At 35.7% G+C, this 27217-nt stretch overlaps 1 protein-coding gene and 1 long non-coding RNA gene across 2 annotated transcripts; one reads left to right on the top strand and one right to left on the bottom strand.

The window, feature by feature from the left end:
* Positions 1-23425: 23425 nt before the first annotated feature.
* On the top strand, positions 23426-24264 carry LOC128035896 (uncharacterized). The gene is made up of 2 exons (XR_008192437.1): positions 23426-23539; positions 23885-24264. It is a non-coding gene; the product is annotated as an uncharacterized LOC128035896 (long non-coding RNA).
* A 1218-nt stretch (positions 24265-25482) lies between these two features.
* Positions 25483-26975, bottom strand: LOC128036095 (uncharacterized). The gene is made up of 2 exons (XM_052626929.1): positions 26066-26975; positions 25483-25977 (listed from the first exon to the last, which is right to left on the bottom strand). Exons 1-2 carry the CDS (start codon positions 26619-26621, stop codon positions 25796-25798), a joined length of 738 nt encoding a protein of 245 aa, XP_052482889.1. The 5' UTR covers positions 26622-26975; the 3' UTR covers positions 25483-25795.
* Between the last annotated feature and the right edge of the window lie 242 nt (positions 26976-27217).

Raw genomic sequence — 27217 nt, 5'->3', positions numbered from 1 at the left:
TCTTGATCCATAGAAATCCTTAAATTATGTTAATATCTCTTTCGAGAGTAAGAACAACTGATTCTAGATTGATTAATTCAAATCTCTTTCTAATTAAAACCCTTATTGTCACATTAACTCGATCTATGGATTCCCCTATTAGATTTGACTCTAATCCGGTAGATTTATGTTGTCCTATTTCTAGGATTGCATGGAAATTCACTCAATTATGTTAGATCTACTTTTAAACAGAGACTTTTAATCCACTGAAATAAGCACATTAAACATGAATTAATATCCTAAAAATATTAAAACACGAAATAAGCATACATAATTCAGAACAAGAATCAAGTATTTATCGCGTAAAAACATAAATTAAATAATAAGATTCATCATAGGTTTCATCCTCCCTAGGTATCTAGGGAATTTAGTTCATAATCCTGAATAGAAGCTGTACAAGCCCAAATATGCCCGATCCAAATAAATATACATCAGGGCCAACTAAACCTAAGATGGCCCAAACATTAAAATTTCAGAAACCCTAAGTAGCCTCCCTCTCTAGCTAGCCGCAGTCAAGCCTCGCTGCTCCTCTTGGCGCTCCTCACGCACGCCACACCTCCGCAAATGTCGCTCCTCAAGCACGTACCTGCAACAAGCGAAAGAGAAGAGCAAAAAATCGGGCCAACAAACAACCAAATAGATTTATTTGGATTTATTTTTATTTTCCATTTTCGGCTATAAAAGACCAATATTTTCAGTGTAAAAAAGGATACAAAAGATAGGGGCAAAATACACAGAGAAATTTCTAAAATACAAAGGTTAATCGGGGTTCTCTTTTTTGTATATTTTCTATTATTTTTATTAATTTTATTTTGTAAACAAAAAATCAAAAAGGAGAGGGAAAACTCACCTAATCGCCGGAGCCGACGTGCCGTCGCGGTGACCCCTCTCCGTCGCAATCGGATGCTGGGGTGTCGTCGGAGGCTGTGGGATGGCTTGAGTGGCGGCGGCAGCATAAAAAAGGGAGAAACCCTAGCAGAGGGTTTCTCTGCTATTTAGAATGGAAAAGAAAATGAATTTTAAAAGGAAATTTTTTATTTTATAACAAGACCAAAACGACGCCGTATGGGGGCCATGACTCGGGCGGTGACCCGACCCGGTCCCAGGATCCGCGCACTTTTTTCAAATGGGCCAATTTCCCATTTGGTCCTCTGTTTTATGAGGGGTGTTTAAATCAGTCTTTTATTTCTTTAAAATTTGGCTGTATGTTTTAGTACTGTTTCAATTTGGTCCATGTTCTTTGCATAGCGTTTGGGAAGTTTGGGTAAATTACCCTTTCGATCCTCCTACTGTTGCACGCATCTTAATTTGGTTTTTTTAATTTCCATCTTTAAATTTGGCTTCAAAAATTCGTTTATTTTCAATTTAATCCTTAATTTGTTGTTTTAGTTTTTTATTAATCATGTTATATTTATTATTATTATTATTATTATTATTATTATTATTATTATTACTATTATTACTACACATATACATTCGCATATTTAATATATATATATATATATATATTAAGCTTTCATACATGCATTCATATATTTCATTCGTTTTTTAAATTTCTTTTTATATAGTTTTTTTATTTTCTTATTTTCTCATGCTTTATATTTTTTACATCTTGACACATTTTTATTTTTTAAACATATATACATAATTTTATATTTTTATTTTATTGATTTTCACATGTACATATTTTATTTATATTTTACTTATTATTATTTTATTTTCACCATTCTCATATTTTATAATACATAGGCATTTTCTTATTCTTGCTCATATACATGTTTTTAGAGATTACTAAATTTCGTCTTTTTATATGTACCCTTATATATATGTGTTTTAGCATATGCATACACTTATCTGCTGAATTTGCTTATATGTTGTATTTGTATACGTATATATACTTTGTAAATATGTATATAATTCAGTATTAAAGTGTTTGTTTTATCGTGTATATTAACGTCTTGTCATTTCTTTAAACAAATATTTGGTTTTGACAATACATCAAAGTCATTTTCTCTTAATCCAATTTTTTTTTGAATAAAAGTAATATTCAAAGTTCGGGATTTTCAAGGAAAATTGAGCCCTAACGTATTGGGTTCTGATTTTCTTTGATGATCTTAAATAGCCGAGGATATTCTTTATTCAAAATGCATGAGAATAAAAATCATTTTTGGGAACTTAACTTGTTGTGTCCTAACGTATTGGGTGTGGCATGTTACCTTCTCAAAATGAAGATTTTCACATAAAATAAAGTGATATTCAAAGTTCGGGGATTATGAAGAATTGTACCCTAACGTATTGGGACTCGATTTAGTTACATGACTTGAGCAATTGATTATCCTTTTTCAAATTTCATCATTTGAGTTGATTTTAAAATCTTTTTAACCTTCAACACTAAGACATTAAATGATCAATTTGGTACCGATTTTGGGCGTCACGAGGGTGCTAACCCTTCCTCGTGCGTAACCGACTCGAACTCGTTTTCTCAAAATTGTGAGACCAAAATAATTTTAAGGTGACCCGATCACACCTTAATAAAGGATCGGTGGCGACTCAGCTTTTGTTTTTAAAGTCGACAACTAAAATTTTGTTTTCAAAAAATCGGTTTCGACAGCTTGGCGACTCCACTGGGGACCCTAGAGAGTCGAGCCATAAATTGGTTATTTGTTTGTCTTGTGATCGAAAAATCAAATTTTGTTTTAAAATCATGTTTTCCCCTCGCATTCATTATGATATGTTTGCATGATTGGTCCGAGTCGACTAATTTATATTTGCATTTTGCATTTAATAAGTTGGTCAATTTTTCCCCTTTAAGTGGGAGCAAGAAACTAGTCCTTCGTGAGGTTTTCACCTCCGTGCAGGGTAGTGGACCGCTTCCGGGATACATCCGTACCTATGTCTTCGTGAGATTTTCATCTCCGTGCAGCCATAGGGAAATGTATCCCCCTGAACTGAACTCGATCCACATGAGCCTATAATGGGTGAGGATCGAGGAATTTGCTGGTTCGGGTACCCTTACTCTAGAAACTGAGCCTCATATAGTGAGATTTAGGAACTTGCCCTAGGTAGAGCTATACCAAACCCTAGTGGATTCCTGAATAAATGTTCTTGCTATTTCATGTTTGTATTGGATTATATCTTTTTGGTGTGATACTGACTTGGGTTTATTTTGTTTTGATTGTATGACATCATGATTGCATTGCATTTGCATCTTAGAAAATAGATGTTGATTTGAGTTCGATTACTAGATTAGAAAACTTGTGATGGAATACGGGTTTCTTGATAAGGTGGAAGATAATACGGTGGTTCGAAGAAAACATGGCACGAAAAGCCTAATAAGAGGAGTATACGACTTTGTTGCATGACCTGAGGATCCAAATTGTCAAAGTTTATTCAAAAGTCATCAAAGGTCCCAATCTCATAAAGAAGCTAATGAACGTGAATGAGCAAGGATTTACGACCTAGATCAAACAAAAAGAAGATCAAATTCGTGAGATGTATCTTAATATCTGAAGGGTCGATGTCTTCACTTGGAGTATGAGGGTAAAGCCGTATATATATGTCCGCTTTATGTAAAGAGATTTGTTTTCCAGTAAAGTTTTCTAGTAAAAAAATTGAACATGAATCAACGTCTCTTTTCGCATTCATTTCATGCATTTGCATTTCATTACATCATATGCATTAAACACAGTTAAAGGATCCTAATTAACTAAAATCATTGCTCAGTTAACCTGGAAACCAACCAACCAACCAAACACCGTTACGGTACTCGAGCAAAGATTAAGGACATAGATCAGATATTGAAAAAACTCGAACAGTGTCAGAGGGAGATGCAAGACCGACTTCAGCTACAGCTGCAGGAGCGGTTAGATAAGATGCAACAGGATATGTTTGAGAAGATGTGAGAATCCCAAGATGATATGATGGCGGAGCTAACCAAACTGTTGATTGGAGGAGGTGATAAGGGAAAGGGTCCCATGGTTGATGGCGAAGAGGGTTACGAGAATGAATCACTCTACCCTCCAGGCTTTACTCCTCCACAAGTGCGAACTCATGCTGAATATCCGCACAAATCTACTGTCACAATCAGGCCTCAGCAGTTCCAGGCCGGTGCTTCAAACTTCTAGGCTGGATCGGGCTCTAATCCCGGAAACCACCATGCTAATTTCGCCATTCCTGACTTTGATGAGGTGGCTGAAAAAGAAAGAATAAAGGAAGAGTTACCGAAATAGTTAGAGGAAAGGTACAGGTGGCTCGAGGAGAAGTTCAAAGCGATGGAGGTCACTGAAAGCTATCGAGGGATTAATGTTAAAGAGCTGAGTTTAGTTCCGGATTTGGTACTCCCTCATAAGTTTAAGATGCCAGAATTTAAAAAGTACAATGGGACAAGTTGCCCAGAAGCATATATCACTATGTTCTGTAGGAGAATGGCTGGATACGTTAACAATGACCAGCTATTAATACACTGTTTCCAAGATAGCCTAGCAGGGGCAGCATCTAAATGGTACAATCAGCTGAGCCGTACCACAATTGGTTCATGGAAGGACTTGGCACAAGCATTCATGAAACAGTATAGTCATGTGATAGACATGGCTCCTGATAGAATTACCCTTCGAAACATGGAGAAGAAGCCGAGCGAAAGCTTTAGGTAGTACGCACAAAGATGGAGGGAAGTCGCAGTACAAGTTCAACCACTGCTCTTAGAGAAAGAGATGACGATGTTTTTTTATAAATACATTGAAAGCCCCATTCATTACACATATGTTAGGAAGTGCCACAAAAAGCTTTTTTGACATAGTCATGAATGGTGAAATGATTGAAAGCGCCATAAGAAGCGGGAAAATTGATGCAGAGGAGAGTAGCAAGAGGTCAATCTCAAGGAAAAGAGAAGATGGGGTGAACAACACGAGTTACTCTAAATCAGTTATTGTAAGTCAGCCAAGAAAGGTGGCTACTAACCAACAAGGTTTATTAAGACAAGAATCTAGAGTGAAACCAGGTACTGAGAAGCTCCAGTTCACACCAATTCTGACGTCATATAAGGATCTATATGAAAGCTTGTTTGATGCGCATGTTGTTGCTCCTCATCACTTAAAACCTCCACAACCTCCGTATCTTAAGTGGTATGATGCGAACGCGCAATGTGACTACCACGCGGGAATTACGGGGCACTCAATAGAGAATTGCATTACCTTCAAAAAGCTAGTTGAAAAATTCATCAACATGGGTATTGTCAAGTTGGGTGACTCATCAAGTGCAGAAAATCCGTTACCCAATCATGATTGAGGATGGAGGGACTGCAATGTATGAAGAAGTGGTGAGAAGCTTGCACATCGATGCCATATATGCAAACACAATTAAAAGGGTCCTTGTTAGATATTCGTCTTAGAGATGTTTTAAATAATGGGACTGCAGAGGAAACCCCTATAAGTATTTAGAGTCTGTTAGAGTAATGTTCAAAACACACTTGTTGCTTTCAGCCTAGAAGCAATAGGAATTTCTTTGTGAAATAGGCTCACGTCTTAACATTATTATTTTAATGAAATATATTATTACAATCATCTTTGAGCAAATGTTCTTTCATTCTTTACGATTTTTTCCATTCTTTCAGATTTTTTCTGCCAAATTATTCATTCATTCGTTCATATTATTCATACATTCTTTTGTATATTCTTTGGTACCCACCATGGGTCCCCAAATATCAATGACATGAGTGACGCTGCTACAGACTCAGAATCTCCTTTTGGGTGAGACATGTGTTTAGAGGGATCTCACAACTTTGAAGGTGACATGGATTGTAGCTTATCCAAACTTATTGAGGATGGTAGAGGATAGACAGATCCTACCTCACAAAGAATCATTAAAAGTTGTGTGCTTGGTGAAGATTGGAATTGATATAACTTCAAAGACAAAGCATGACATTGTTGAGTTACTTCAAGAATTCAAAGATGTCTACGCATGGTCATACCAGGATATGTCCAGTTAAGATCACATTACAATCGAACAACAAAGACTATATCAAAATTTGCAGTATGTCAAGATTAATATCATGAATGATGCAGTGAAAATTCTACCGGAGCAGTGTCTCTCTCTTTAGTTCATCACGGTTTTCTCTATTGAAGTTGAAATTCTTTCTCTCCGGGTATTGGCTGAGCAAGTTGGATGAAGCAGAACAGATCCAATCACAATATGATCAATGAACTTGATAGAAGGAAGAAGACTAAAAGCTATTCATCAGGGTCAGATGTACCAAGAAATGAATGATGCGAGCCTACAGCAAAAGGTTTGTCCCAAAGAATTCCACGATGGTAACCTAATGCTGAAGAAGATCCTCACTCTACAAAAAATATAACGGATGCCAAATTGGGAAGAACCTTATGTTATAGAGAAGGTCTTTTCCAAATGAGCTTTGATTTTGAACGAGATGGGTGATAAACCTGCAAAGTCCCATAAACTCAGATTCAGTCAGGAAATACCCCGCTTAAAGAAAGAGAGGACGAAGGTAAAAACCCGCAAAGGGCAGTTTGAGTCCCAACAAAAAAAGAAAAAGTGATGTGGAAAATGAAGAGATGAAAATGAAAAATGAAAAAGTAAAACCGGAGAGGCTAAGGTGAAAACCCGCAAAGGGCGCTTTAGACCAAAGGGGATTTGAGTTGAAAACCCGAAAAGGCTGGCTCAAATGTTGATCAAAATGGCGCTTGAAAATTTCAGAGCAGCTCAAATACTGATCAGAATGGGGGCATGCAATGGTATTGCTATACCTGAATCAACAGGAAAGGGTAGGCGACATCTTGAGGCATCGTCAAAGTACTCATAAACACATGTTAAACTCAGAATAACCTTCAGAAAGTCTGTACAGAGAGGTTCAAGCTGCGATATCTAGGGCACCTAATCCTTATACTATTTTTGTTATTCTTGGAACACTTCATTCATTTCTAAGATACGCATTCCTAAATCAATTTCTTTGTTATCCATCTTTGTTATCCTCGACAATTTATTCATCTCGAGCTATGCTCAGAACCAACTCTATTCTTATCCATGATCTTTTTGCAAGCATGTTGCATTAGAATAATGATCAATAGACTAATAAAACTTTCACAAGAGAAGTTTTACTTATTACTCTAGAAGTTTCTAAATAATACGGTTACCAGAAACATGGCTATTATTTAGAATACATCAAGCTTAAAGGTTGAATATCTAAGAGGGAGAGTCTAAATTAAGACTATCCCTTCACATTTTGTCGTTAAAAACATTGACTGAACAAAGGGACAAGAATGTCATGTTGATGACAAAGCTTAAATAAACCAGCAAGCAACGATCATCAGGCAATAGGAAGAGGTTGCCTCGGAGAAGAGAGCCTTCATTTGCGCATGAGCCTTTGGTACGACACCTTGGGAATGGTGTAAGGGACCAGAAAGATTTAAATCATGTATTCTTGAATAACGATAGGAGAGGATTGAAGGAAAGCTAGTCAAGCAAGAAGGCGTTGTAGCATGTCAGTGTTAAAGCCTTAATAAACTTCGAGAAATGACAACCTAAGCGTGATCATTCTCGAAAAAATAAAATTCTGCATTCATTCAAATGTCATTCACACATGTCTAGTTAGGAGCATTTGATTCATTTTGATCATGCCATCCAAATCATTAGGCATAATTAAGTTCATTATACAGGTCATGTTCTCTAGAAAACAGATGAGTGAAAATAGCAGATCTTGCCTTCCTGTATTGAAAGCGAAGCAGATCGAAGATGGCAGATTTTACCTCCCTGTGGTTACAGTGGAGTACATTGAAGCTAGTAATTCTACTTTCCTGGGCAACAGTGGAATAGATCGAAGATTTCAGATCTTATCTCCCTAAGCAGTAGTGGAGCAGATCGAAGATGGCGGATTTTACCTTCCTGTGGTTACAGTGGAGTACATTGAAGCCAGTAATTCTACTTTCCTAGACAACAATGGAATAGATTGAAGATTTCAGATATTATCTCCCTAAGCAATAGTGGAGCAGATCGAAGATGGCGGATTTTACCTCCCTGTGGTTACAGTGGAGTACATTGAAGCCATTAATTCTACTTCCCTGGACAACAGTGGGATAGATTGAAGATTTGAGGTCTTATCTCCCTCGGTTGCAGTGGACCAGGTTGATGGCGGATTTTACCTCCCTGAGGTTACAGTGGAGTACATTGAAGCCAGTAATTCTATCTCCATGGGCACCAGTGGAATAGATTGAAGATACCAGATCTTATCTCCCTAAGCAGTAGTGGAGCAGATCGAAGATGGCGGATTTTACCTCCCTGAGGTTACAGTGGAGTACATTGAAGCCAGTAATTCTATCTCCCTGGGCAGCAGTGGAATAGATTGAAGATTACAGATCTTATCTCCCTAAGCAGTAGTGGAGCAGATCAATGATGGCGGATTTTACCTCCCTGAGGTTACAGTGGAGTACATTGAAGCCAGTAATTCTATCTCTCTGGGCAACAGTGGAATAGATTGAAGATTACAAATCTTATCTCCCTAAGTAGTAGTGGAGCAGATCAAAGATGGTGGATTTTACCTCCCTGAGGTTACAGTGGAGTACATTGAAGCCAGTAACTCTATCTCCATGGGCAACAGTGGAATAGATTGAAGATTACAGATCTTATCTCCCTAAGCAGTAGTGGAGCAGATCGAAGATGGCGGATTTTACCTCCCTGAAGTTATAGTGGAGTACATTGAAGCCAGTAATTCTATTTCCCTAGGCAGCAGTGGAATAGATTGAAGATTACAGTTCTTATCTCCCTAGGCAGCGAAGTAGATCAAAGTTGCAGTGGGGCAGACTAAGGAAGCAAGTCTTATCCTCCTGAAGTTGCAGTGGGGCAGACTGAAGATGGCGAATCTTATCTCCCTGAAGTTGTAGTGGAGCAGGTTAAAGCCAATAATCCTATCTCCCTGAAGTTGCAGTGGAACGGATTAAAACCACAGATCTTATCTCTCTGAAGTTGCAGTGGAGCGGATTAAAACCACGGATCGCATCCAGTATTATTATTATTATTATTATTATTACTATTATTACTATTATTACTACACATATACATTCGCATATTTAATATATATATATATATTAAGCTTTCATACATGCATTCATATATTTCATTCGTTTTTAAATTTCTTTTTATATAGTTTTTTTATTTTCTTATTTTCTCATGCTTTATATTTTTTACATCTTGACACATTTTATTTTTAAACATATATACATAATTTTATATTTTTATTTTATTGATTTTCACATGTACATATTTTATTTATATTTTACTTATTATTATTTTATTTTCACCATTCTCATATTTTATAATACATAGGCATTTTCTTATTCTTGCTCATATACATGTTTTAGAGATTACTAAATTTCGTCTTTTTATATGTACCCTTATATATATGTGTTTTAGCATATGCATACACTTATCTGCGAATTTGCTTATATGTTGTATTTGTATACGTATATATACTTTGTAAATATGTATATAATTCGTATTAAAGTGTTTGTTTTATCGTGTATATTAACGTCTTGTCATTTCTTTAAACAAATATTTGGTTTTGACAATACATCAAAGTCATTTTCTCTTAATCCAATTTTTTTTTGAATAAAAGTAATATTCAAAGTTCGGGACTTTCAAGGAAAATTGAGCCCTAACGTATTGGGTTCTGATTTTCTTTGATGATCTTAAATAGCCGAGGATATTCTTTATTCAAAATGCATGAGAATAAAAATCATTTTTGGGAACTTAACTTGTTGTGTCCTAACGTATTGGGTGTGACATGTTACCTTCTCAAAATGAAGATTTTCACATAAAATAAAGTGATATTCAAAGTTCGGGGATTATGAAGAATTGTACCCTAACGTATTGGGACTCGATTTAGTTACATGACTTGAGCAATTGATTATCCTTTTTCAAATTTCATCATTTGAGTTGATTTTAAAATCTTTTTAACCTTCAACACTAAGACATTAAATGATCAATTTGGTACCGATTTTGGGCGTCACGAGGGTGCTAACCCTTCCTTGTGCGTAACCGACTCCCGAACTCATTTTCTCAAAATTCGTAGACCAAAATAATTTTTAAGGTGACCCGATCACACCTTAATAAAGGATCGGTGGCGACTCCAGTTTTGTTTTTTAAAGTCGACAACTAAAATTTTTATTTTCAAAAAAACGGTTTCGACAGCTTGGCGACTCCACTGGGGACCCTAGAGAGTCGAGCCATAAATTGGTTATTTGTTTGTCTTGTGATCGAAAAATCAAATTTTCTTTTAAAATCATGATTTCCCCTCGCATTCATTATGATATGTTTGCATGATTGGCCCGAGTCGACTAATTTATATTTGCATTTTGCATTTCATAAGTTGGTCAGTTTTTCCCCTTTAAGTGGGAGCAAGAAACTAGTCCTTCGTGAGGTTTTCACGTCCGTGCAGGGTAGTGGACCGCTTCCGGGATACATCCGTACCTATGTCTTCGTTAGATTTTCATCTCCGTGCAGCCATAGGGAAATGTATCCCCCTGAACTGAACTCGATCCACATGAGCCTATAATGGGTGAGGATCGAGGAATTTGCTGGTTCGGGTACCCTTACTCTAGAAACTGAGCCTCATATAGTGAGATTTAGGAACTTGGCCTAGGTAGAGCTATACCAAATCCTAGTGGATTCCTGAATAAATGTTCTTACTATTTCATGTTTGTATTGGATTATATCTTTTTGGTGTGATACTGACTTGGGTTTATTTTGTTTTGATTGTATGACATCATGATTGCATTGCATTTGCATCTTAGAAAATAGATGTTAATTTGAGTTCGATTACTAGATTAGAAAGCTTGTTATGGAATACGGGTTTCTTGATAAGGTGGAAGATAATACGGTGGTCCGAAGAAAACATGGCACGAAAAGCCTAATAAGAGGAGTATACGACTTTGTTGCATGACCTGAGGATCCAAATTGTCAAAGTTTATTCAAAAGTCATCAAAGGTCCCAATCTCATAAAGAGATTTGTTTTCCAGTAAAGTTTTCTAGTAAAAAAATTGAACATGAATCAACGTCTCTTTTCGTATTCATTTCATGCATTTGCATTTCATTACATCATATGCATTAAACACAGTTAAAGGATCCTAATTAACTAAAATCATTGCTCAGTTAACCTGGAAACCAACCAACCAACCAAACACCGTTACGGTACTCGAGCAAAGATTAAGGACATAGATCAGAGATTGAAAAACTCGAGCGATTATCGAGGGAGATGCAAGACCGACTTATTTCAAATGCGGAGGCGGTTAGATAAGATGCAACAGGATATGTCTGAGAAGATGTGAGAATCCCAAGATGATATGATGGCGGAGCTAACCAAACTGTTGACTGGAGGAGGTGATAAGGGAAAGGGTCCCATGGCTGATGGTGAAGAGGGTTACGAGAATGAATCACTCTACCCTCCAGGCTTTACTCCTCCACAAGTGCGAACTCATGCTGAATATCCGCACAAATCTACTGTCACAATCAGGCCTCAGCAGTTCTAGGCCGGTGCTTCAAACTTTCAGGCTGGATCAGGCTCTAATCCCGAAAACCACCATGCTAATTTTGCCATTCCTGACTTTGATGAGGTGGCTGAAAAAGAAAGAATAAAGGAAGAGTTACCGAAATAGTTAGAGGAAAGGTACAGGTGGCTCGATGAGAAGTTCAAAGCGATGGAGGTCGCTGAAAGCTATCGAGGGATTGATGTTAAAGAGCTGAGTTTAGTTTCGGATTTGGTACTCCCTCATAAGTTTAGGATGCCAGAATTTAAAAAGTACAATGGGACAAGTTGCCCAGAAGCATATATCACTATGTTCTGCAGGAGAATGGCTGGATACGTTAACAATGACCAGCTATTAATACACTGTTTCCAAGATAGCCTAGCAGGGGCAGCATCTAAATGGTACAATCAGCTGAGCCGTACCACAATTGGTTCATGGAAGGACTTGGCACAAGCATTCATGAAACAGTATAATCATGTGATAGACATGGCTCCTGATAGAATTACCCTTCGAAACATGGAGAAGAAGCCGAGCGAAAGCTTTAGGTAGTACGCACAAAGATGGAGGGAAGTCGCAGTCCAAGTTCAACCACTGCTCTTAGAGAAAGAAATGACGATGTTTTTTTATAAATACATTGAAAGCCCCGTTCATTACACATATGTTAGGAAGTGCCACAAAAAGCTTTTCTGACATAGTCATGAATGGTGAAATGATTGAAAGCGCCATAAGAAGCGGGAAAATTGATGCAGAGGAGAGTAACAAGAGGTCAATCTCAAGGAAAAGAGAAGATGGGGTGAACAACACGAGTTACTCTAAATCAGTTATTGTGAGTCAGCCAAGAAAGGTGGCTACTAACCAACAAGGTTTATTAAGACAAGAATCTAGAGTGAAACCAGGTACTGAGAAGCTCCAGTTCACACCAATTCCGACGTCATATGAGGATCTATATCAAAGCTTGTTTGATGCGCATGTTGTTGCTCCTCATCACTTAAAACCTCCACAACCTCCGTATCTTAAGTGGTATGATGCGAACGCGCAATGTGACTACCACGCGGGAATTACGGGGCACTCAATAGAGAATTGCATTACCTTCAAAAAGCTAGTTGAAAAATTCATCAACATGGGTATTGTCAAGTTGGGTGACTCATCAAGTGCAGAAAATCCGTTACCCAATCATGATTGAGGATGGAGGGACTGCAATGTATGAAGAAGTGGTGAGAAGCTTGCACATCGATGCCATATATGCAAACACAATTAAAAGGGCCCTTGTCAGATATTCGTCTTAGAGATGTTTTAAATAATGGGACTGCAGAGGAAACCCCTATAAGTATTTAGAGTCTGTTAGAGTAATGTTCAAAACACACTTATTGCTTTCAGCCTAGAAGCAATAGGAATTTCTTTGTGAAATAGGCTCACGTATTAACATTATTATTTTAATGAAATATATTATTACAATCATCCTTGAGCAAATATTCTTTCATTCTTTAAGATTTTTTCCATTCTTTTAGATGTTTTCTGCCAAATTATTCATTCATTCATTCATATTATTCATACATTCTTTTGTATATTCTTTGGTACCCACCATGGGTCCCCAAATATCAATGACATGAGTGACACTGCTACAGACTCAGAATCTCCTTTTGGGTGAGACATGTGTTTAGAGGGATCTCACAACTTTGAAGGTGACATGGATTGTAGCTTATCTCCAGACTTATTGAGGATGGTAGAGGATAGACAGATCCTACCTCACAAAGAATCATTAAAAGTTGTGAGCTTGGTGAAGATTGGAATTGATATAACTTCAAAGACAAAGCATGACATTGTTGAGTTACTTCAAGAATTCAAAGATGTCTACGCATGGTCATACCAGGATATGTCCAGGTTAAGCACTGTCATTACAATCTGAACAACAGCACTATATCAAAATTTGCAGTATGTCAAGATTAATATCATGAATGATGCAGTGAAAATTCTACCGGAGCAGTGTCTCTCTCTTTAGTTCATCACGGTTTTCTCTATTGAAGTTGAAATTCTTTCTCTCCGGGTATTGGCTGAGCAAGTTGGATGAAGCAGAACAGATCCAATCACAATATGAACAATTGAACTTGATAGAAGGAAGAATACTAAAAGCTATTCATCAGGGACAGATGTACCAAGAAATGAATAATGCGAGCCTACAGCAAAAGGTTTGTCCCAAAGAATTCCACGATGGTAACCTAATGCTGAAGAAGATCCTCACTCTACAAAAAATATAACGGATGCCAAATTGGGAAGAACCTTATGTTATAGAGAAGGTCTTTTCCAAATGAGCTTTGATTTTGAACGAGATGGGTGATAAACCTGCAAAGTCCCATAAACTCAGATTCAGTCAGGAAATACTCCGCTTAAAGAAAGAGAGGACGAAGGTAAAAACCCGCAAAGGGCAGTTTGAGTCCCAACAAAAAAAGAAAAAGTGATGTGGAAAATGAAAAGATGAAAATGAAAAATGAAAAAGTAAAACCGGAGAGGCTAAGGTGAAAACCCGCAAAGGGCGCTTTAGACCAAAGGGGATTTGAGTTGAAAACCCATAAAGGCTGGCTCAAATGTTGATCAAAATGGCGCTTGAAAATTTCAGAGCAGCTCAAATACTGATCAGAATGGGGGCATGCAATGGTATTGCTATACCTGAATCAACAGGAAAGGGTAAGCGACATCTTGAGGCATCGTCAAAGTACTCATAAACACATGTTAAACTCAGAATAACCTTCAGAAAGTCTGTACAGAGAGGTTCAAGCTGCGATATCTAGGGCACCTAATCCTTATACTATTTTTGTTATTCTTGGAACACTTCATTCATTTCCAAGATACGCATTCCTAAATCAATTTCTTTGTTATCCATCTTTGTTATCCTCGACAATTTATTCATCTCGAGCTATGCTTAGAACCAACTCTATTCTTATCCATGATCTTTTTGCAAGTATGTTGCATTAGAATAATGATCAATAGACTAATAAAACTTTCACAAGAGAAGTTTTGCTTATTACTCTAGAAGTTTCTAAATAATACGGTTACCAGAAACATGGCTATTATTTAGAATACATCAATCTTAAAGGTTGAATATCTAAGAGGGAGAATCTAAATTAAGACTATCCCTTCACATTTTATCGTTAAAAACATTGACTGAACAAAGGGACAAGAAGGTCATGTTGATGACAAAGCTTAAATAAACAGCAAGCGACGATCATCAGGCAATAGGAAGAGGTTGCCTCGGAGAAAAGAGCCTTCATTTGCGCATGAGCCTTTGGTACGACACCTTGGGAATGGTGTAAGGGACCAAAAAGATTTAAATCATGTATTCTTGAATAACGATAGGAGAGGATTGAAGGAAAGCTAGTCAAGCAAGAAGGCGTTGTAGCATGTCAGTGTTAAAGCCTTAATAAACTTCGAGAAATGACAACCTAAGCAGGATCATTCTCGAAAAAATAAAATTCTACATTCATTCAAATGTCATTCACACATGTCTAGTTAGGAGCATTTGATTCATTTTGATCATGCCATCCAAATCATTAGGCATAATTAAGTTCATTATACAGGTCATGTTCTCTAGAGAACAGATCAATGAAAATAGCAGATCTTGCCTTTCTGCATTGAAAGCGAAGCAGATCGAAGATGGCAGATTTTACCTCCCTGTGGTTACAGTGGAGTACATTGAAGCCAGTAATTCTACTTCCCTGGGCAACAGTGGAATAGATTGAAGATTTCAGATCTTATCTCCCTAAGCAGTATTGGAGCAGATTGAAGATGGCGGATTTTACCTCCCTGTGGTTACAGTGGAGTACATTGAAGCCAGTAATTCTACTTTCCTAGACAACAATGGAATAGATTGAAGATTTGGATCTTATCTCCTAAGCGATGAGTGGAGCAGATCGAAGATGGCGGATTTTACCTCCACGTGGTTACAAAGGAGTACATTGAAGCCGATAATTCTACTTCCCTCGACAACGATGGAATAGATTGAAGATTTGAGGTCTTATCTCCTCGGTTGCGATGGACCGAGTTGATGGCGGATTTTACCTCCCTGATGTTACAGTGGAGTACATTGAAGCCAATAATTCTATCTCCATGGGCACCAGTGGAATAGATTGAAGATACCAGATCTTATCTCCTAAGCGATGAGTGGAGCAGATCGAAGATGGCGGATTTTACCTCCACGAGGTTACAAGGAGTACATTGAAGCGATAATTCTATCTCCACAGGCGTGATGGAATAGATTGAAGATTACAGATCTTATCTCCTAAGCGATGAGTGGAGCGAGATCAATGATGGCGGATTTTACCTCTCTGAGGTTACAGTGGAGTACATTGAAGCCGGTAATTCTATCTCTCCGGGCAACAGTGGAATAGATTGAAGATTACAAATCTTATCTCCCTAAGTAGTAGTGGAGCAGATCAAAGATGGTGGATTTTACCTCCCTGAGGTTACAGTGGAGTACATTGAAGCCAGTAACTCTACCTCCATGGGCAACAGTGGAATAGATTGAAGATTACAGATCTTATCTCCCTAAGCAGTAGTGGAGCAGATCGAAGATGGCGGATTTTACCTCCCTGAAGTTATAGTGGAGTACATTGAAGCCAGTAATTCTATCTCCCTAGGCAGCAGTGGAATAGATTGAAGATTACAGATCTTATCTCCCTAGGCAGTGAGTAGATCAAAGTTGCAGTGGGGCAGACTAAGGAAGCAAGTCTTATCCTCCTGAAGTTGCAGTGGGGCAGACTGAAGATGGCGAATCTTATCTCCCTGAAGTTGTAGTGGAGCAGGTTAAAGCCAATAATCCTATCTCCCTGAAGTTGCAGTGGAGCGGATTAAAACCACAGATCTTATCTCTCTGAAGTTGCAGAGGGCGGATCGCATCCAGTCTTATCTCCCTGAAGTTGCAGTGAAGCAGACAGAAGAAACCAATCCTATCTCCTTGAAGTTGCAATGGAGTGGATTAGAACCACAGATCTCATCTATCGGAGGTTGCAGTAGAGTAGATCGCATCCGATTTATCTTTAAGGCGTAGCAGAACAAGTAGAAGCTATAAGTCTTATCTCCCTGAAGTTGCTGTGGAGCAGATTAAAGATACCAAATTTTGTTCTTGTAAGAAGCTACAATGTATGAATCATATCTCCCTGACATTGCAATGGAGTAGATTGAAACGCTAGTTCCTGTACCTCTGAAGATGCAGTAGGAAGGAATGAGACTACTTGAAGAAGAAAAGCACTGAAGAAGTCGAAGCTCAGTAAGACCGCGCACAAGTGGGCTTTTAGTCTTTGCTCTGTTCCCGTTACACGACAACAAACAAAGAGGGGCAGCTGTACAAGCCCAAATATGCCCGGCCCAAATAAATATACATCAGGCCCAACTAAACCTAAGATGGCCCAAACATTAAAATTTCAGAAACCCTAAGTAGCCTCCCCTCTCTAGCCGCCGCAAGCCGCAACTGCTGCCTCTTCGCGCTCCTCTACGCACACCACACCTCCGCAAATGTCGCTCCTCAAGCACGTACCTGCAACAAGCGAAAGAGAAGAGCAAAAAATCGGGCCAACAAACAACCAAATAGATTTATTTGGATTTATTTTTCTTTTCCATTTTCGGCTATAAAAGACCAATATTTTCAGTGTAAAAAAGGATACAAAAGATAGGGGCAAAATACACAGAGAAATTTCTAAAATACAAAGGTTAATCGGGTTTCTCTTTTTTGTATATTTTCTATTATTTTTATTATTTTTATTTTGTAAACAAAAAATCAAAAAGGAGAGGAAAAACTCACCTAATCGCGGGAGCCAACGTGCCGTCGCGGTGACCCCTCTCCATCGCAATTGGATGCTGGGGTGTCGTCGGAGGCTGTGGGATGTCTTGAGTGGCGGCGGCGGCATAAAAAAGGGAGAAACCCTAGCAGAGGGTTTCTCTGCTATTTAGAATGGAAAAGAAAATGAATTTTGAAAGGAAATTTTTTTATTTTACAACAAGACCAAAACGACGCCGTATGGGGGCCATGACCCGGGCAGTGACCCGACCCGGTCCCAGGATCAGCGCACTTTTTTTAAATGGGCCAATTTCCGATTTGGTCCTCTGTTTTATGAGGGGTGTTTAAATCAGTCTTTTATTTCTTTAAAATTTGGCCGTATGTTTTAGTACTGTTTCAATTTGGTCCATGTTGCTGCGCAACGTTTGGGAAGTTTGGGTAAATTACCCTTTCGATCCTCCTACTGTTGCACGCATCTTAATTTGGTTTTTTTAATTTCTATCTTTAAAATTGGCTTCAAAAATTCGTTTATTTTCAATTTAATCATTAATTTGTTGTTTTAGTTTTTTTATTAATCATGTTATATTTATTATTATTATTATTATTATTATTATTATTATTATTATTACTACATATACATTCGCATATTTAATATATATATATATATATATTAAGCTTTCATACATGCATTCATATATTTCATTCGTTTTTTAAATTTCTTTTATATAGTTTTTTTATTTTCTTATTTTCTCATGCTTTATATTTTTTACATACTTACATATTTTTATTTTTAAACATATATACATAATTTTATATTTTATTTTATTGATTTTCACATGTACATATTTTATTTATATTTTACTTATTATTATTTTATTTTCACCATTCTCATATTTTATAATACATAGGCATTTTTCTTATCCTTGCTCATATACATGTTTTTAGAGATTACTAAATTTCGTCTTTTATATGTACCTTATATATATGTGTTTTAGCATATGCATACACTTATCTGCTAATTTGCTTATATGTTGTATTTGTATACGTATATATACTTTGTAAATATGTATATAATTCGTATTAAAGTGTTTGTTTTATCGTGTATATTAACGTCTTGTCATTTCTTTAAACAAATATTTGGTTTTGACAATACATCAAAGTCATTTTCTCTTAATCCAAATTTTTTTTTTGAATAAAAGTAATATTCAAAGTTCAGGATTTTCAAGGAAAATGGAGCCCTAACGTATTGGGTTCTGATTTTCTTTGATGATCTTAAATAGCCGAGGATATTCTTTATTCAAAATGCATGAGTATAAAAATCATTTTTGGGAACTTAACTTGTTGTGTCCTTACGTATTGGGTGTGGCATGTTACCTTCTCAAAATGAAGATTTTCACATAAAATAAAGTGATATTCAAAGTTTGGGGATTATGAAGAATTGTACCCTAACGTATTGGGACTCGATTTCTTTACATGACTTGAGCAATTGATTATCCTTTTTCAAATTTCATCATTTGAGTTGATTTTAAAATCTTTTTAACCTTCGACACTAAGACATTAAATGATCAATTTGGTACCGATTTTAGGCGTCACGAGGGTGCTAACCCTTCCTCGTGCGTAACCGACTCCCGAACTCGTTTTCTCAAAATTCGTAGACCAAAATAATTTTTAAGGTGACCCGATCACACCTTAATAAAGGATCGGTGGCGACTCCAGTTTTGTTTTTTAAAGTCGACAACTAAAATTTTTGTTTTCAAAAAAACGGTTTCGACAGAAACATCTCAAAGTTAGGATAACAACAAAGCATAAAGAAACTCAATAAAACTTTGAAGGAAATTAAATGGAGATTTTCGATCTTGAAGGAGATTTGCTTCCGAGTTGATTCCGATGGCATTCTTCGAGTGTTCTCTTCAATCTTCTTTGAGTGCCCCCTTAAGTCTTCTTCTTTAAGTGCCTTAAAATTAAGTTTTTTTGCGTATTGTGGGAAGTAGGGTGCGATATCGATACGGGCTGACACATGGGCATGTGGCCAGTTTGTGTTGCTCACACGAGTATGTGGCCAGGCCGTATGGAAATGCCGAGGCCGTGTGGATCCTGAAAACAACTCTATTTGTTTGATTTTGGCTCGTTTTTCGCTCCTTTCGCTCTCAAATGCTCTCCTAAGTATAGAAACATGAATTTAAAGGATTATGAGCATCAAATTCTCTAATTTACATCATTAATCATCCAAAAATTCATTAAAAATGAGATTAAAATATGTTACTTTTACAGCTTATCAAGATGCACATGAGAGATGGGTGTAGGGTGAACTCTTTTTCCAGTGGGTTACGTTAAATTTTGTGTGTTGATGAGGGATATAGTCAATCTAAAACAACACTAGAGGTGGTGAGAAAATGACTTAACGTTGTCAAGGTTAACTGTTTGACCATGCGATTATTATTGAAACCCAATCAATCAATCCAATTTTCTCTATTTTTGACCATTTATTTTTCTTTTGAAATATCCTAGAGATGAGAATTCGACTCCTCAAAATGTACTTGACCCGACTTGTACTATAATGTCAACTACATTTACATCTCTTTGTTTTCTAAAATGAGTATAAAGGTCCTCTTAGAAAATTAGAAAAATAGTTACTTTTATAATAATTGAAAAAATTACAAAGTATAATATTGATTTAAAATATAACATCATACTAAACAATTACACTTAATTGATGAATAGAGTAAGAAAAGAATTGTGTGGATTAAATTATACAATATTTATATGAAAGAGGAATCATTATTGATAGGGTTGATTTACGTTATCGATCAGTAAATCCTTGAAACTTACGGTGAAATCCCAACCATTCATTTTTTATTTAATATTAGAAATTCTAACCTATAATTTATATATTTTATAATTAATAGAATTTTAAAAATTAATTTAATATTTTATTAGTATTCAAAAACTTTAAACAATTTAGCAATTACTTAGAAAAAATAAAAAGAAGAAGATTTGAGGAAACAACTTGGTGAAGAATGGGCTTTCTACATTGGACCTACTTCGGGGGCTGATCTTTGTTGGTTCAAAGATGGGACAATGTAAAGATTTGGATATTTATAAATATCCTACTTTTTTTTATATATATATTGGAACATTAAAGATTTAGATAATATTAAAAATCAAATCTTTTAATTAAAGAATGTGCATTATTCACTTTATTTTTAAAATTCTTATTTTAAACTTTTGGTACTAGATTCATAAATTTAAATTTTAGCATAATAACTTATTTAACCCTTCAACTTTATAAAAAATCATTTTAGCTCTTTATTTAATTTATTTGTGTTGTTTGTCAAATTACCTAAAAATATTTATGCCATGCCAGAAGTTAATTAATTTTTTAAATTTTCAATTTCTCACAACAATTATAAAATTATTTTTAAAAATTTAAAATTATAAAAAATAGTTTTAATTATTTTAAAATTAATTAATTATTAACGCGACATATGAGTGAATTATCACCTCAATAAAGTCAACAGATATTATATTTTCCATCTATTTTTGGGATAACTTGACAAACAATACAAATTCAAAAGCTAAAATAACATTTTATAAAATTGGAAGACCAAATAAATCATTATGCCTTAACATTTTAATACTATCACACCCAAAGTGATTTTTAAAAAGTCAAAGCTGCTAATTGAACTTTTAACTCAATTGATATCATTATTATTGCAACAATTAGTAGGATGTGAATTTTAACATATTTATTTGCACGGGAGTAGCTAGTAGGGGCCCAGTACCCCTAAAATGAATTTTTTAGTTAGGTCCTTTAAAAATTTTAAATTAGTAAAAATAAAATTACATTTTGACCCTTAGAAATGATAAAAATTTAATTTAATCATTTAAAAATTATAAAGATATAAATTAATAAAATGATAAAATTATATTTTAGCATAATAAAATTACAATTTAATTTCCACCCTAAACAAAATTAACTTCCTCATGAAATATTGTGGGTTTTTACAAAATAATATAAAAATAAAAATTACCAAAATGTTATAACTTTTTTATTTACCAAAAAATATATAATTTTTTTAATTACCAAAATATATAAAAAAACAAAAAAACAAAAAAAAACCTGAACTGATTTGACAACTCCCTGGGTGGAGGGAAGCAGGTTGGCGACACCAAACAAGGGATCCCTGTTGGAGGCACCAGTGGAGGGATCCCTGTTGGCGGCACCACCCTTGAATTTAAGGGTGGTCGATTGGTGGGGGGAAGAAGGAGAGGGGAAGAAGAAGAAAGAAAGGAAGAAAGAAAAAGAAGGAAAAGGAAAGGAGAGGAAAGAAAGAAAAAGAAGGAAAGAAAAGGAAAGGGGAGGAAAGAAAGAAAAATAAGGAAAGAAAAGGAAAGGAGAAGAGAAAAAAAAAAAAGAAAGAAGAAGAAGAGGGAAGGAAGGAAAAAAAAGAAAATAAGGTAATTTTTATTATTAATTTAAGATTTTTGTAATATTTGTGTGTTAAAAAATAATGTTAAGTACATTTTACCTATTTTATTAATTTATTTAGGATATATAATTTTTGAGATATATTTAGTGTCGAAACCGTTTTTTGAAAACAAAAATTTTAGTTTTCGACTTAAAAATAAAAACTGGAGTCGCCACCGATCCTTTATTGAGGTGTGATCGGCCCACCTTAAAAATAATTTTGGTCTGCGAAATTTGAGAAAACAGGTTCGGGGGTCAGTTACGCACGAGGAAGGATTAACACCCTCGTAACGCCCAAAATTGGTACCAAATTAATTTTTTTAATGCCTTGGTGTCGAAAATTTGAAAAGATTTTAAAATGAAACTTTTTTATTTCATGAATGAGTTAAAATAATAAGACATTCTTATTTCAAAGAAATAAAACACCACACCCAGTGAGTTAGGGCACAATGTTTTTAAATCTTCAAAATACCCGAATATTACCTTTTGTTTCTGAAAATTCTTATTTCGAGAAGTCAAAATATCAGGACCAGTAAGTTTGGACCCAACATTTTAAATCCCCGAGAATAAGCTTTTATTTGAAATTTGAGAATTTATTGCAAAACGAATACTTGGCTTTCTAAATTCATCGAAAAATAATCGCGATCCAGTAAGTTAGGACACGACCTTCCTCGAGAATCATGAATGCAAAATATTTTGAAAATTTATAAAATATGATGATTTCAATGCTTTGATGAAATCAAAATATGTAAAAAAAACATGATAAAATGTTAACACATATATAAAACACATATATAAGTATATATATAAAAATAATATGTATAGCGAACTTATAATAATCTCCAAAAATATATACGTATATTTCATAAAACATGTATATGTACAAAAATAGGAAAAATGCATATGTATTGTAAAATATGAGTGTACATATATATATATATATATATATATATATATATTTATAAAAACTATGAAAACAAAAAACAAATATATAAATTATGCACGTATTAAAATATGTATATGTATGTGTACATATATGAATGCAAACAACTAGAAGAACAAACTAATATATGAAAAAAGATAGATATAAAAGTATGTGGATATGCATTTAAAAAAAAAGAAATGTATAAGTATATATATATAATGTAAAATATATGAGTAAAAAAATAAAAAGGACGTATGTAAAATGCATGCATTTTAGGAGTATATATATTATATAAAGAATTATGCATATATGTACTATATAAAAAATCGTATATGAATATAGAAATAGTAATAAATAAAAATAAAATTTGAAAAGAAAATAAAAAATTACGGAAAAAAGAGAATAAATAAAAAATGAAATTAAAATGAGCAGGACCAATCATAGCGCGCATTATATGAGGGGCCCAAATGGAAATAATCCGCCTCCTAAAACGCTGCACATAATGGGGACCGATTTGAAACAAGGTAAAAACATTTGGGCCAAATTAAAAAGAAATAATTGACTTAATAAAACATGGCGCAAAGGGAAATAACTTATTGCGCAATTCTCCCATTGAAGATTGATATGCGCGGACCCCCAAACTAAACAGTGCATCATTGCTCAGTTTTTTAAAAAAAAATTAGGGAAACATTTGGCCTTTCCTTTTGAAGCAGAAACTGCTTCTTTTGGGGTTTTCTTAACCCTTTGGCCGCCGTTCAGCCCACGTCCCAATTTCGTCGGAGGGGACACCAGCTCGACGACTCCGGCGAAAGGTAAGTCTCCCTTTTTCTTTCTTTTTCGTATTTTAAAGAAAAGAAATAAAAGATAATAATGAAATAACAACAAAATAGAACGAAAGAACAAAACTTTCTTTCCCTTTTTCATTACATGCGCAGAAACAAAATAAAAAAATAACTAAAACACTTCTAATAATCACCTTAAAAACTGATCTTTGCTCTATTATACATATTTTTTCCTCTGTATTTTTTCCGTATCTTTTTTACCCAATCCCCCCCTTTTTACACAATATCAATGGCTTTTTATAGCTCGAAATAAAAAACTAAATCGAATCTATCTGCTATTTTCTCTCTATTGGACTCATTGAGTTCGTTTTGCAGGAAATCGAGGAGAGTTTGGCGCGCGTGGAGAGGGGTCGGCCCCGAGTCGTGCGGCGCTTGGAGAGGCCGCTGGAGGCGAGGGCTGTTGCGACGCTGAGGGCTTGTTGCGGCGCTCCCTATTGCTTAGGGCTAGGATTCCTTTCTCTTTTGTTTTTTTTTTTTTGTGTGTTTTGGGCTGATGTCTGTGTTGGGCTTAGGTTGGTTTTGTTATTGGGCCACTTATTTGTTGGGCCTTAGACGAGTTTAGGCCTGCTATTAAAAAACTGAAATTGCCTGCTTTGTTTTTTTGTTTGGGCCCGGGCAATTTGGGCTTGTACATTTAGCATGAAAAAATTCATGGTATGTACATTATATGTTGATTAGGAATTTTTTTTATGAAATTGACTTAGGATGTTGAAATTAGTTTTGTTAGGAAAATAACATTAAAAGTAAAATGATAAAGAAATATATTTAAGAAAACATAAAATACTGAAAAGAAAAATGAAAATTATATATTCACGAAAGTAAGAAAATGCGAAAAAATTATATCTTTAATAAATTTTAAACATAATGCACTGAAAAAGTATAAAATTATAAAATTTAAAATGACGATATTTTTAAAATAATAAAATGCGGAGAGAAAATACGAACAAATGGCCAAAATAATAGTATATTACTAACTTTTAAAAATTGAGAAATAGTTAATACAAATATTTTAAAAAATGTAATGAAATAATATAAAGTAATAAAATAAAAAATATTTTTATTGAAAGTAATAAAAATCGGAAAAAATACGAGCAAATGGCGGATAAGGATTTTTTCTTACACCAAATAAAAACCCGTTTTAGCATTTTTTATTTTGGTAAATAAAAAATATATAATATTTTGGTATTTTTTAATATTTTATTATTTTTGTAATGTTTTATTATGGGTTTTATAAAAATAATATAAAAATAAAAATTACCAAAATATTATAACTTTTTTATTTACCAAAATATATATAATTTTTTTATTTACCAAAATATGTCAAAAACAGTAAAAACAAAAAAAAAAGAAAAAACACACACTAAATTTATAAATTAATTTTACACTAAATACACTAAATAATACGAGTAAATGGCGGGGATAATGGTTTTTTACACTAAATTAATTTTAAAACACACTAAATTAATAAATTTAAAATATTATGTAAAATTATAAAATTAGAAATGAAGATATTTTTTAAAGTAATAAAATGCGGAGAAAAAAATACGAACAAATGGCCGAAGTAAGAGTTTTTTGCTAACTTTTTTTCAACTTGCAGGCATCGCAATGGCTTCATTGATTAGCAGCAAAAGCCACATATCTGATGCGGTTAATAACGCGGTATGAGTTATTATTTATTAATCACAGGTTCTATTTATTTAAAAAGGATAGACGTACAAAGAAATAATGTTATCGTAAAATTTTTTCTGTAACTTAACACTATCAGGACTTGTACCGAGTTTTAAGGGGCCGTGTGAGTGTTTTGAAGAATACTCCGGATGCACGGTTGATGCCGTACTTAGAGCTAGCCGGATTTGGGTCCAGTAGTACGATCCGTTACCGCCTTGCGCTTTGATTTATTATCTGCGCTAGTGGAGCGGTGGCGCCCGGAGACCCACACTTTTCATTTTTCGTGCGGGGAGTGCACGGTGACCTTGGAGGATGTAGCGTTGCAGCTTGGGCTCCCAATTGACGGGAGTCCCGTAACGGGATTATCTGCATTTACCGATCCGGATACACTTTGCTATCAGCTTCTAGGAGACTTACCAGGGGACGGTGAGTCATATTTTTCGGGCGTACAATTTACATGGCTGAAAGCCAAGTATGGACAATTATCAGCGACAGCCACTGAAGGCGAGTTGATATGCGCTGCTCGAACGTACATCATGCATATCGTAGGGGGAGAAATCATGCCTGATGCAAGCAACGACAAGGTGCATTTGATGTACTTGCCCCTGTTAGTTGACTTGTCCAATGCCACGGCTCCATTGTGCCCAACCATTGTCGGAAAGATGTGTTTGTCTGTCCTTCCATGTCACTCTCAAGTCGGATCATTTTTTGCCGGAACATATGTGACTCTAACTCGTACGCTGCATACGTATTAAGAAAAATAAGTTCTAGTAACTCGATAACATGAAACATTACAACTTATATTGAAAATATAAGGTTATCATTTACCCATTGCCACGACTTGTCTCTTCCAGTTTGCATTCTTGTAATCTTTGTGGAAGTTAGCCGCAATGTCACGGATGCAGTAAACGGATCTCCACGGCACACCGGAATCCCTGATTGCTGCAATTAAACCCTTCCCTCTATCGGAGATGATGCAAATGTTATCGTTGCTAATAACATACCTCCGCAGGTTTGTGAGGAAGAATTCCCAAGACTCCATGTTCTCTTTATCTACGATAGCAAATGCTATCGGGAGCATGTTTCTGTTGTCGTCTTGAGCAACCGCAATAAGTAGGATCTGTGTATATTTTCTATACAGCCAGGTCCCATCTACTTGCACAAGTGGCTTGCAGTGGGGAAATGCCCGCACACATGGATCGAACGTCCAGAACATCCGATGGAAAATCCTTTTTACTGACTGTAACTGGCCGTCCAGGCCGTAATATGGTCTTCCCTGCAACTTAATCACAGTCCCCGGTACATACTCCTGCATAGCAGCTATCCAACCTTGAAGCTCGTTATACGATGAATCGTAATCTCCATACAGTTGCTCCATCGCCATCTATTTAGCAATTCATGCCTTCCGATATGAGACTCGATACTGGAATCGTGCTTGCATTTCGGCAATCAGTACCGAAACTTTAATGATCGGCATGTCCTTCACCATTGGCATTATACACGTACAGATTGTTTTTGAATCAAGTTTTCCATGATCTTCTGTCATACGTGTTGATGTGCATGTATGAGGACCAACAAATTTTCGTATCTCCCACATCTGAGAACTTTTAATGAATGTAGCTCGCACCCGCCAATTGCAGCCTTCCGCTGCCTTCCAACACTCCCCAACATATATTGTCAGAGTAGACACTGTGACTTTATAATCAACTAATATATTCATGCTGTACCGTTTGATGGCATATACGCACTCTTCTTTACAATGAATCTCGCCTATGCATAACTCCTGATCATCAGATGTTACGGCCACCGTGACGATGAACTATTTCGTGGTACTCGGGAACTCGGCTACATCTGCTGCGTCGGGTCTATGAGCGACATGTGTGGCTCGGGATTATTGTGTATCAAAATATGCCGATTCGCTCCCCGATCGAAGAAGCGTTAATGTCTTCATCGTCGATATCATCAGGTACATCGTCCACA

The sequence above is a fragment of the Gossypium raimondii genome, chromosome 13, assembly GCF_025698545.1.
Source record: "Gossypium raimondii isolate GPD5lz chromosome 13, ASM2569854v1, whole genome shotgun sequence".
Classification (NCBI taxonomy): Eukaryota; Viridiplantae; Streptophyta; class Magnoliopsida; order Malvales; family Malvaceae; genus Gossypium; species Gossypium raimondii.
The sequence above is the reverse complement of the archived record's forward strand: the minus strand, read 5'-3'. Positions and strand labels throughout refer to the sequence as shown.